The sequence below is a fragment of the Phyllopteryx taeniolatus genome, chromosome 1, assembly GCF_024500385.1.
Source record: "Phyllopteryx taeniolatus isolate TA_2022b chromosome 1, UOR_Ptae_1.2, whole genome shotgun sequence".
Classification (NCBI taxonomy): domain Eukaryota; kingdom Metazoa; phylum Chordata; class Actinopteri; order Syngnathiformes; family Syngnathidae; genus Phyllopteryx; species Phyllopteryx taeniolatus.
This window is the reverse complement of record NC_084502.1, coordinates 38,087,598-38,100,896: the sequence shown is the minus strand read 5'-3', so window position 1 is coordinate 38,100,896 and position 13,299 is coordinate 38,087,598. Positions and strand designations below refer to the sequence as shown.

At 42.3% G+C, this 13,299-nt stretch overlaps 1 protein-coding gene across 13 annotated transcripts in view; it reads left to right on the top strand.

Annotated features, from left to right (window-relative positions):
• The window catches only part of hspg2 (heparan sulfate proteoglycan 2), a 116,721-nt gene that overhangs the window by 40,631 nt on the left and 62,791 nt on the right, over positions 1–13,299 (top strand). For 12 of the 13 annotated variants that reach the window (XM_061793929.1, XM_061794008.1, XM_061793946.1 and 9 more), the window contains one exon: positions 2,528–2,587. The exons of the other annotated variant lie outside the window; for it this stretch is intronic. In XM_061793929.1, the coding sequence (XP_061649913.1) occupies positions 2,528–2,587 (60 nt within the window). The remainder of the gene's footprint in view (positions 1–2,527; positions 2,588–13,299) is intronic. 13 annotated transcript variants of the gene reach the window in all.

Sequence of the window (13,299 nt, the reverse complement as noted above, 5' to 3'; positions counted from 1 at the left end):
CATTATGGCACTAAAGCCCATGATGAAACACTATTGTTCCAAACACAAATGTGTTGCCTGGGAGAACTGACCCGTGCCGCTCCTCCTAAGGACAGAGATTGAGTGTTTCACTGAAAGAGACACTGTTTTTTCTCCTCTGGCAGTATATGGTACAGAGTAGATTAGGTTGGATTGTTTATCTTTACAATCTTTACCCTTGCAATCATCTGAACTCATATTTTAAAACAACAAAACAAATCCTGCATTTGAATTAGAATTGTGCATATCATCATTTTCAGTTTCACAAATTTGGAGAATTTATTTGTATAAATCTCCCTGATGATCAGTAGTTTCCTGGACTGGAACTGGATTGTGCATATCAGGAAGATAATTCCTCTCTTGGGGATTGTGGCTGCCGTGAAAAAGAACTGATTGTGTGTGCATGTCCGTCCTACAATTGCAGGAATGCGTCAAAGGAGTTTCCTTAAAATTCAGATGACCAGAATAAATGCTGGTGGTCAAAAATCAAGGTCACTCTAATCTCAAGTCACTCCTGTTCTTCCTTTAACTCAGGAATGCCTTTAAGGGAGTTGCATGTTCAGTTTAACGTCTGCACTTAGTTTCACTCTGTTCCTTTCACTGGTGAATACTTCAACAGGGGACTGTACTACCCCTAAGCATCTTCTTTGCTGCCAAGAATAGTGTATTTGGAGCTTTGTTCATCCATGTGAGGTATATTCTTGCCTTTACACCATGAATAATATTAGTAATTTCAGGTACAATAAAGTTTTCTTTATTTGTCTAATTATATGGATCCTTGAGTTTCTAGTACGACTCTGGATTCAGTCCATGACTATAATAATACTAAAACCAAGGCAGAGATTAATATGCATGTAATATGAAGCCATGACCTTTCTCTCTCTGGACCTGTACCCATCCTGACAAGGATCAGAGCAAAGCTTCAACTTTGAAAGCAGTGGATACTCCTTTGGGTTTAATTAGTTTGGCTGAGCATTTGAGACTTCAAATGGAGAAGGGCATGTTTTATGTCAAATGTTTCCTGGCTGGACTTCAACCCTTGGTTATTTTTACATTAAAAAAACTGTTTACACATTTTCACACTGTAAATATTATCTAGTAGTAGTCACATGAAGACTGAACCAGGCAAATAAGACTTTACACTAACTTTTTCCTGAATGGTACTGTACAGATGTAACCGAAGCCACACTTAACCATAAAACAGCTGGATCCACAACAATCACCTGATTGTGAAGTGAAGCCCTGCTTGTATGTTACACTTTCTACAGTAGATTCATACAAAATCTGGGTTGGACTTGAACAGTAAACTTTTGCACAAAGGCTCCTTTCATAAAGCTGTCTTCTGCAGAGGCTTCATCGTCTGACATTTCATGCCATAAGCTATAGCTCTATCCAAAGTGGTGGAAAATGAGTCACCATAAATCAGAGGTGACACGGGTACTGGTGCCAGTACAAGTAGAGCTTAACTTTTTGCAATGTGATGGTTGTAGTGGGGCTCGGTTATTTCCATGTAGTGAGGGAAAACAGGAAGCAACTCCTCCCAGCATCAGTGCGGGTGCGTCTCAGACAACAGAGATGTGCAGGGCATTGGGCAGTTTGTCTAGTTTGTATGATATCCTCTTTGTTTTGTTGGAGCAACGAGTTGTCTTCTCGAAGGGAATGCCCTCTGGCCCTTGCATCCTCAGCAAACTTCCCCATTTGGTTCCAGATAGGTTTAATTCACTCATCAGCTCATACCAAGCTCCCAGCATCTTTTGTCCCCCTGACATGATGCATACAATCATGTGGAATGCAGTGACACAGTGGGTACACAAGCAAGGGACCTGACATTATAGAATTCGGTTTTGACCTGCATGTCTCATTCAAAAGGTGCTTACTTTCCTGTGCTGAGTTCAAATGTCAAACCAGAAAAGGTTTGTTGTCACCGCTCCACCAGACAGTTTCACATGCATTGACTTCAAGCAATCTAAAAGCACAGTATTTCTCCGTTTAAAATTATTATTTTTTTATAGCTTTTGGTATCATGTCTATAGGGCCAAGATCAAAGGAGACATGATAAGGTATATGCCTCATAGTTGTGCTCTGTCCTCTGTCAAAGCAAGAACCATGTATGTTTTAATTATACCTGATCTTAAAGTCATAAGTCACTCGTAAGGTTAAATTTTTTTCTCATTTGTCAGTGACATACTTTTGCCTGCCAGATTTCTATGTTATTTCTACCTGTGTTTGACTCGTATTGTGTTTCATGTACTTCAGTCATGAAACTTTTTTCTGGGCGTTTCTACTATTTCTAATGATAATTTTCTGTTTCTTTCTTCTTACTTTCAATCATTTACTGTCTAACTCTCCTGATGTCTTAACCTTGCTCCACCTGCTTGGCTAACACCTTCCTTCTCATTGTGTCGCTTTTGTTTCATGATCCTTGACATGCTGTTTCCCTCTTTGTGCGCCACATTTTCTCCTTGTGTTTCTTGCTCCTTTGCTTCTCGCCCCACATCGCTTACTATAGAGTACTGGTTGGACTCTTCCTATGTGGTGAACATAAAGAGTGCAGTCGAGCCAGCCTACAGTAAGTCCTACAGCTGTAATTTCCTCCTTCTTGTGTAATATGCTAAGACACTCTCTCCTACCACCTGCTCTAGTTAATCATGCAATTTTCTTAAGGCACTCTCAGAAACCATTCCAAGTCTCAGCTTGAACATGCCATGAGTGTGTCCAGTCCATTGTGTTTTTCCAGTGTCTCGCTGTGTTTTCCGATGTCAGTGGAAAAAATGATGAGCATGTTCTATAGAGTAATCCAGTTGAAAACAATAGGCTTACAGCACAACCATCTTCCTTGTGGGATTCCATAATTGCTCGTCTTATTAGAAATAATTCTGATTGCTTTTTCACAGTGTAACATGATCTTTCCCAGAGACAAGTGTGAGTTTCTATTGCCTCTGTCACGCACTCACAGTTGAAGTGATAAGATTGCAGCTAACTTAAAAGGAAAACCAGAAGTGATAAAGAAGAGAAGAACTCTCTCATGGCACAAGTCAGTCTTAGAGAGAGTAACACTTAACAAGCTTCATCATGCTCAGTAAAAGCCATTTTTTTCACTTAATGGCACGTGAGAAATGTTGAGGTACAAGTGTATTTCCAAGAATTGTTAATTTTATTTCGCCCACTCAATTACTGAAGAACTACTTAGATCATTCCGGTCGGATTCGTTATGGCCAAAAGTAAATTGCATGGGGGATTAACTGATGGTAGCGACAAAAAGGAGGTATATACAGTATACTGTATTTTGCAAACATTCTTTCTGGCTCCAATTATGAAAAACAAAATAACATATACTGTATTGTTTTATTTTTATTTTCAATAATTTATATCCGCGGCACGGTGGGCGACTGGTTAGAGCGTCAGCCTCACAGTTCTGAGGTGCGGGGTTCAATCCCCGTCCCCGCCTATGTGGAGTTTGCATGTTCTCCTCGTGCCTGCGTGGGTTTTCTCCGGGCACTCCGGTTTCCTCCCACATCCCAAAAACATGCATTAATTGGAGACTCTAAATTGCCCATAGGCATGACTGTGAGTGTGAATGGTTGTTTGTTTCTATGTGCCCTGCGATTGGATGGCAACCAGTTCAGGGTGTACCCCGCCTCCTGCCCGATGACAGCTGGGATAGGCTCCAGCACGCCCGCGACCCTAGTGAGGAGAATTTATAATTTATATCCATCAATCCATTTTCTATAGTGCTTGTCCTCATCAGGGTTGCAGGTAAGGTAGAGCCTGTTCCAGCTAACTGCAAGCCTGGACTGGTTGCAAGTCAACGGTAGGCACATATAAACAACCAATCATTCACACTGTCATTCACAACTATGAACAATTTAGAGTTTTCAACCGACCCATCATGGACACTTGAAGACAGAATTATTAGCAACCCCCCCACAATGACAATATACTTTTTGTAAAAGTATCTTCCAAATACTATTTTTTTCTACACAGCTTTTCCAAACATGCTTCTTTTATTTTGGTGGTTCCTTTATTTTATTATGCACACAAACAAAATTATTTAACCAAAACCAAAACTACCAGGGTCAAAATTCTTAGCCCGCCTGATGCCAAAAGGCAATTGTGTGTCCTTTTTTCCGGATTAAAGCCTGCAGTCTTTTGTCTCACACACACCTCCTGAGCAATCCCAGCCCATTCGTCTTTGGCAAACCTCTCAAACTCCCCCAGATTTGACGGTCTTCTACCATGGACCTTGGTCTTCAATTCTCCCCAAAGATTCCCAATGGGATTCAAGTCGGGGCTTTATGCAGGCCATTCAATAACATTCACTTTGGCCTTGTGGAGGTAGTTCTTCACCAGGAGTGTTGTTATCATGTTGGACGACAAAGCAGCGACCCATACCCAGTTTTGCTGCTGACTGCTTGAGGTTTACCTCCAAATACCTTCAAATAGCGTTCTTTCTTCAGGATTTCTTCCACCTTGACAAGACTCCCAGTTCCAAATGCACTGAAGCATCCCCACAGCATAATACTTTCACCCCCATGTTTAACTGTGGGGACTGTTCTTGGGTTGTATGCCTCTCCCTTCTTTCTCCAAACAAAGCAGTGTCTTGATGGCCGAAGAGCTCTAGTTTTCTTTAATCTGACTAAAGGACACGCTTCCAGTAGGCATAGTCTTTCTCTAGGTTGTCCTTTACATACTACAGTCTGACTCCAAGGTGTCTTTTTTACAGAAGTGGAGTTTTTCTTGGTCTGCAGCCTCACATTCCATTTGTGTGCAGGGCTCTAGTGATTATCATCTTTGAGACTACAATTTCAGACTTGGCCAAGTCATTCACTAGTGTTTTGTCAGTGCTTCTGATGTCTTTTAGACACATCTCTCATTAGCTTGCTTTCCAGAGTGTTTGAAATCTTTCGTTTCCTACATCTACCAGGCTTGTTTTATACCATGTGCCTGTCTTTGAATTTCTCAATAATACTGCTCACTCCAGTTCTTGACACTTGGAAACTCTGTGATAACTTTGTGTATCCATCTCCTGCTTTGTGTGCATCAATAATAATTTTTCTTAAGCCTAAACTGATTATTTTGTTTTTGGCATGATGCTTTCTGAGTCCGGAATCATCATCTCTACTGCTCTACAGGTGCCTCTTATAGAGTCAGTGTTCGCTGGTGACTTCAATTAGGTTTGATTAATGAGAGCACATGGCTTCGAGCACTTGCTGTCTCTCAAACTGGTGGGAGTTTTTAAGGAGCTATTCATTTTGACTCTGGTATTTTTAGTTTTTTGTGAAATAGCTTTGTTCCTGTGTGCAAATAAAAATATTGGAAGCATCCAAAATGAAAGTAGGATGCTTGGAAAATCTGTTTTAAAAATGCATCGTTCTCTTGAACAGCACTTGGGAAATACTTCCTGTAATAAAATATGAAATTTTCATGGCGGAGCTAATAATTCTGTCCTCAAGTGGATGTTTTGGGAATTTACAAGGAAGCCTGAGTCCCTGTAGAAAACCCACACATGGAAAACATGCAAACTCCATGTAGGCCCAGTGCTACACCACTATGTTGTCCATTTATCTAAATTATAAAGTTGTTCTATGAGTAACAGTGATGCACCGAAATGAAAATTCTTGGCCGAAACTGAAACACTGAAAGAAATTACTAATGTCAATTATTAGTAAAATTGCATTCATGGCCATGACTGCAGAGCAGTCATTTCCATATTTTTAAACTGATGTTACGAACATCAGTTAGGAACAATTCTTTCAGTATATTATGTAATAGGATACATATAATTCTGCATACTGTTCAATTGCACAAAATAATCATTACTCTATAATCATAATCGTAAATTAATTATGGCTTCAATATTTGTTATTTTAATGTAGTTATTACATCAACATTTTAATGGTGGACACGTTTGGAGTCAAATGTCTTCTCTTGCATACTGTCTTCTCCTCTTCATTAATCCTCATCCTCCCTTCCTGATAACAATACTTGTCAGAAGTATTGCTTATTCGCTGCCATGGAGACAATCATTAGTAACTTATACTGCGTTGACAGTGGATGCAAATTGAACATTCACCTTTGTGGCTCGGCATCGTATATAGCTGCGTTAGCTGAAGCTCTTAGGTAGCTGGGGCAGCACAAAATAGCGTGCAATAAGCATCCCCCTGTAGTACACGAACAGTGGAAAGCAGCAGGTTTGAGCGACTGTTCAGTGTGGATGCCGTGTTTGTATTTTTTTTACAATACAGTGCACACAACTGTGCACTGGCTGCATTTTTTGCTTACGTCATAACAACATCCTTTGTCAGACTTTTAATTTGGTGACAAAAGTCTTTTGGGCCGAAACCAAAAATGCACTTTTGGGTGGCCGAAAATTCAATGTATCACTAATGAATAATAATACCACTGATGTCATTTACTGCGGCACAGTTGGCGACAGGTTAGCACATCTGCCTCACAGTTCTGAGGACCGGGGTTCAAATCTTGTGCCTGCGTGGGTTTTCTCCGGGCACTCCGGTTTCCTCCCACGTCCCAAAAACATGCGTGGTAGGTTGATTGGAGACTCTAAATTGCCCGTGAATGATTGTTTGTTTCTATGCGCCCTGCAATTGGCTGGCGACCAGTTCAGGGTGTACCCCGCCTCCCGCCCAAAGATAGCTGGGATAGGCTCCAGCACGCCCGTGACCCTAATGAGGATAAGCGGTACAGAAAATGGATGGATGTATGTCTTTTACTTTAGTTTTCCTTCTCTTTTCTGCAGCTTAGCAATTCAGTTGCATGTATGGAAGCTGATAATAATAGTCACTCTTAGACTTTCTGCATCTTATGTGGAAATGGCCATTCTGTGACATTCAGGATGCTAACTCACTCAAACGAAGAAATAGCAATACATTACAGAAAGAAGTTTACTTCACACTGAAATCTCACATTGATTTGCTAATGAGAGCGATTGGCACATGTATAGTTTACCAAACACACAAATAGGGGTCAAAGGGACACTTACAAAAAGGCTATTATTCATGCTTTCTGTGATACCAATGTGTATAAAAAATAAATAGAAAAATATTATCAATTATATTGAATGGAACACCGCCTTCTCTCCATCCTACTCTGGCCTGGCTGGTGATGGGCCATTACTGTAGGCACTGCCTTGGGGGTTGAAGGTCAAGCCCAATGTGGCCAGGCTTTAAAGGCCAGGCCAGCCTCACTGCTCAATCAAGTCTTTGTCTTTGGTGTAGGCTTCTCCACACTCTGCAGGGGCCCAAGGCACAATGCAGCCACAGTTCTGTTGAGTAGGTTTAATGGCCAAATACATTTTTGAATCAAGAGTGCAGAATGTGTTTTTCCAGACTCTTTTTTTTAAAAAAAATTTCCATCCACATCTGCACCAAAACCCCCTGTTTCATCACCCTTGATAGTGGTGCTGGTTTATGGGATTTCCTCCACTGGAGTGACATAAAGGAGAATTGGTCTTGCTTGTTAGCAGCACTGTCATCAAAAGATCTCAGGCGGTGAGAGTGACATACTCGCTAGGCCATAGCAGTAATGCGAAAACCTCAGAGTGAACAGGGAGCTGACCTGGTGGCCTGTGCCCACTCAACTGATGCAATTAGGTGTGGGTCAAATAAAGCGCTTTGATGAGAAACGTTGATGTTGCCTGTCTTCTGTTTCCACATTCAGGCAATACAACAATTATTCACTTTCAGTTCAACAGTAATAGTGTGCGCATCAAGAGCTCCGGCACTGTGCCAGGCTGCACTCAAGCCTGATGTTATCAGTTATCTCTAGATTCTCTGAACCTTTTGATGATATGATGGACCGTAGATGATGAAATCCCTAAATTCCTTGCAATTGTACATTGAGGAACATTGTCCATAAACTGTTTGACAATTTTCAATTATTTTCAATTATCTCCAGATTCTCTGAACCTTTTGATGATATTATGGACCATAAATGATGAAATCCCAAAATCCTTGCAAATGTAGGTTGAGGAACATTGTCCTTAAACTGTTCGGCAATTTCCTCACGCACTTGTTCACAAAGAGATGAACCTCGCCCCATCTTTGCTTGTGAATGACTGAGCAATTCAGGGAAGCTCCTTTTATACCCAATCATGGCACCCACCTGTTCCCAATTAGCCTGTTCACCTGTGGGATGTTCCAAACAGGTGTTTGATGAGCATTCCTCAACTTTCTCAATCTTTTTTGACACCTGTCCCAGCTTTTTTGGAACGTGTTGCAGCCATAAAATTCTAAGTTAATGATTATTTGCTAAAATCAATCAAATTGATCAGTTTGAACAATAAATGTCTTTGTAGTGTATTCAATTAAATATAGGTCGAACAGGATTTGCAAACCATTGTATTCTGTTTTTATTTATGTTTGACACAACGTCCCAACTTCATTGGAATTGGGGTTGTACTATAGCAAAAAAGACACTATGAGAAAATCTAACAAAATATGCATGTAGGTCATGTACACAAATGTATAAAATACAGTGGAACCTTGATAGAATGGAAAATTAGGGGCGGGCTATCATCCGATATAGTCTTACACTGAAGCACTTTATTTATTTATTTATTTTTAGGCCATATGCACCCATATTACTGTACAATACAAAATTGTTTTGTAGGGTTTTTTCATGGCATAAAACGCCCAGTACAGTACACAGTTATTGTAAATAAATATAAAAAAATCTTGAAAATATTGAAAGTTTCATATTTTGTCCACACCGGTGTGCTTGGTCATGGTAACATTGTTGATGTACAGTACTCAGCATAGGCGAGGAATTAGTGTGCTTCCTAATTCCCAAACTGTTGCCAAAGACGCACGGGTTGACAAAAGAACCGTTACTGTACCAAAAATAGCATGTTCCAGATTTCAAAGACTTATGTTTTATATTCCTCAGAGCCATGCCACTTTCTCTCTCTCTTTCTGCCAGTGCTCTTTGTACAATAGAAGCATCATCACATTGTCGCCACCTCAATGCCCCACATTCAACATGGCCGCCATATAGGCACGGAAGGCATGTCTTTTGGAATTGGATCTAGTCATATTGTATATCTGTGACCTGGGAATACGTCAGTCCCATTCTCTGCCTGCATAGCGCCACAGCGCCAGTAAACAACAGCGGCCAATTCTGGAACAGACAGACTTTGGCAACGGCATTTTAAGTCACAAATGGGAACTATTTTTGGACACTTTTTTTCATTCCCGACGGTCTGTTTTATCCAATATCCACTATATTGGGGTCTGTTGTGTCTAGGTTCCACTGTACACAGAGTCATTAAGAAATATGAAGTGTACAATAGTGCAGTAATTCTGATCAACAACATAATAATGAAAATAAATATTTAATGATTAGAGCCTAACTGATCACTCAGCAGGCCAATTAATCGGGCCGATTCTAGCATATTACCAATAAATATACATGGGTCAACATGTAACCGATGTATTTACTGTATTGCTGCACGGAGATTTTAGTCACGCTGTGTGTCTGTGCACTCTGTCTGAGTGCCTGGCCCCTCCCCCTCTCACACAAGCACGCATACCAGCGAAGTGCAACTCACTTGGCTGCAGCACAGGATGAAGACAAGAGAAAGGTCGAGAGAAACTTTTTTTACTCCATGGTAAACTTTGTATGTGTACAATATATCAATGTTATTTCATATTTAAGCCAACATATCAGTTACCGGCCAATATACCAAATATTGTCCGATATGTGTTTTTTTTTCCCTGCACCCAATGTTTGTCCATCCATCCATTTTCTTTACCGCTTATCCTCACTAGGGTCACGGCTGCTGGACCCTATCCCAGCTATCTTCGAGCGGGAGGCGGGGTACACCCTGAACCGGTCCCCAGCCAGACCCTATCCCAGCTATCTTCGGGCGGGAGGCAGGGTACACCCTCAAGCGGTCGCCAGCCAATCACAGGGCACATAGAAACAAGCAACCATTCACACTCACATTCACACCTACGGGCTATTTAGAGTCTTCAATCAACTTACCACGCATGTTTTTGAGATGTGGGAGGAAACCGGAGTGCCTGGAGAAAACCCACCCAGGCACGGGGAGAACATGCAAACTCCACACAGGCCGGGCTGATATTTGAACCCCAGCCCCCAAAAATGTGAGGCAGATGTGCTAACCAGTCATCCACCGTAAAATCGCAAGGTGTCACTTATGACTGTTTAAGAAGTTAATGACAAGGAAAAGCTGTTGGGATTTCTGCTGGTTTTGTTGTGCTTTGTTCGATAGTGCCAACCTGAGGGAATGAGCTGGAAAAGGTGGTGTCCACAGGGTGGGGAGAGAATTTTGCCTACCCTTGGCTGAGTTGTTGCACAGTGCAATTCCTCAAGACTAGGTAGGGGGGTGGGGGGGAACAGTGATGCTTCCCTTCCTAACTGCTTGTTGCAGTCTAGTTTGGTCCTTTGTAGCAGCACCAAACCAAACTGTGATGGATAAACACAGACCTGATTCAATTACTGTGACGTGTGGAAATGCCTCAACAACTCTTGTGCCAGCCCGTGCTTCCTCAGCAACCGCAGGAAGTACATCTGCTGAAAAGGCAAACCAAAAGTCTAAGTATGTTCACAGGATCCTCACGCAGATCCCTGTACCATCATGGTGACTGCATCCACGACCTGTTTCCTTGGAAGTATAACAGCAGGGCGTGCAGGAAGGATCCCTTGATACCCTTTAGTTGGTTCAATGCGATGTGTTCAAAGGACTTCATGAGCACAGATGTCAGAGAGACAAGTCTGTAGTTATTCATTTCCCCAATTAAGGGTTTCTTGATGACGAAGAGGATGGTGGAGTGTTTGAAAGTGTGTGTGTTGTTTACGTCTCTGTGTGCTTATAGAGGCAATGGTCAATTTGCTCTCAGTTAAGGAGACTTTTTCCTCATTGACCTTGCATATTTTTAACACCCCATCCACAAGGAAACCCAGCTTGGGTAGTAGAGCAGAGGTCAGTCTCCACAGTCCTTTAAATAGGCAGCACTCCAAACATTACCCTTTGCTTTGTGTATGGCAAGTAGCAGGGGGCTGCAAAAAACAGCTCAAATATTGAATTCCTTTCCAAACCCAATGGCAGCCTAGAGGTTGGCAGACTCTTCCAAACCAAGTATGGAGACCAATGAGATGCGAGAGCAACCTGTGGCTCTAGACCATTTTAGCTTCATGAGATAAACATCTGACACAATAAAAGCTGGAATTCTGAACCTTTGTCTCATATTCATCTTTTGATCAGAAACCCAAATGTCTTCAGAATAAAACAAAAACAAAGGAATTGACCTTGCCCTTCCAGTGTGTGTGTGTGTGTGTATATGTGTGAATATTAGTGCAAACGGTTGTTTGTATATATGTGTGCCCTACGATTGGCTGGCGACCAGTTCAGGGTCTACTCCGCCTCTCGCCCGAAAATAGCTGCGATAGGCTCCAGCATGCCGCGCGACCCTGGTGAGGATAAGCGGTACAGAAAATCAGAAAATGTGTATATATATATATATATATATATATATATATATATATATACCCCATATTGACAGAAAAAAAATTATCACATTTTTTTCAGATTTATTAAAAAAGAAAAAGAGAAATATCACACAGCCATAAGTATTCAGACCCTTTGCTGTGACACTCATATATTTAACTCGGGTGCTGTCCATTTCTTCTGCTTCAACTGTGTTTGATTATACTGATTGGACTTGATTAGGAAAGCCACACCCCTGTCTATATAAAACCTTACAGCTCACAGTGCATGTCAGAGCAAATGAGAATCATGATGTCAAAGGAACTGCCTGAAGAGCTCAGAGACAGAATTGTGGCAAGGCACAGAACTGGCCAAGGTTACAAAAATATGAATGCTGCATTTAAGGTTCCTAAGAGTTCAGTGGCCTCCATAATCCTGAAATGGAAGCTGTTTGGGACGACCAAAACCCTTCCTGGAGGTGGCCGTCCAGCCAAACTGAGCAATCGGGGGAGAAGAGCCTTGGTGAGAGAGGTAAAGAAGAACCCAAACATCACTGTGGCTGATCTCCAGAGATGCAGTCGGGAGATGGGTGAAAGTTCTAGAAAGTCAACCATCACTGCAGCCCTCCACCAGTCGGGGCTTTATGGCAGAGTGGCACAACGGAAGCCTCTCCTCAGTGCAAGACACATGAAAGCCCGCATGGAGTTTACTAAAAAAAACACCTGAAGGACTCCAAGATGGTGAAAAATAAGATTCTCTGGGCTGAAGAGACCAAGATAGAACATTTTGGCTTTAATTCTAAGCGGTATGAGTGGAGAAAACCAGGCACTGCTCATCACCTGTCCAATATAGTCCCAACAGTGAAGCATGGTGGTGGCAGCATCATGCTGTGGGGGTGTTTTTCAGCTGCAGGGACAGGATGACTGGTTGCAATCTAAGGAAAGATTAATGAGTTCAAGTACAGGGATATCCTGGACGAAAAACTTCTCCAGAGTGCTCAGGACCTAAGACTGGGCCAAAGGTTCTCCTTTGAACAATGGAACGTGAGATTGACAGGCGGATCGGTGCAGCGTCTGCAGTTATGCGGACTTTGTATCGGTCCGTTGTGGTAAAGAAGGAGCTAAGCCGAAAGGCAAAGCTCTCGATCTACGTTCCTACCCTCACCTATGATCATGAGCTGTGGGTCGTGACCGAAAGAACAAGATCCCGGATACAAGCGACCAAAATGAGTTTCCTCCGCAGGGTGTCCGTGCTCTCCGTTAGAGATAAGGTGAGAAGCTCGGTGATCTGGGAGGATCTCAGAGTAGAGCCGCTGATCCTCCACATTGAGAGGAGCCAGATGAGCCTGATTCGGATGCCTCCCGGACGCCTCCCTGGTGAGGTGTTCCGGGCACGTCCCACCTGGAGGAGACCCCGGGGATGACGCAGAACACGCTGGAGAGACTACGTCTTTCGGCTGGCCTGGGAACGCCTCGGGATCCCCCCGGAAGAGCTGGATGAAGTGGCTGGGGAGAGGGAAGTCTGGGCGTCGGTGCTAAAGCTACTGCCCCTGCGACCCGACCTCGGATAAGCGGTAGAAAATGGATGGATGGGTGCTTCTACTAAATACTGAGCAACGGGTCTGAATACTTATGGCTGTGTGATATTTAAATTTTTCTTTTTTAATCTGCAAAAATGTCAACAATTCCTTTTTTTCCCCTGTCAATATGGGGTGCTTTGTGTACATTAATGTGGGAAAAAATTAACTTAAATGACTTTAGCAAATGGCTGCAATATGAAAAAAAAGAGTGAAAAATTTAAGGGGGTCTGAATAC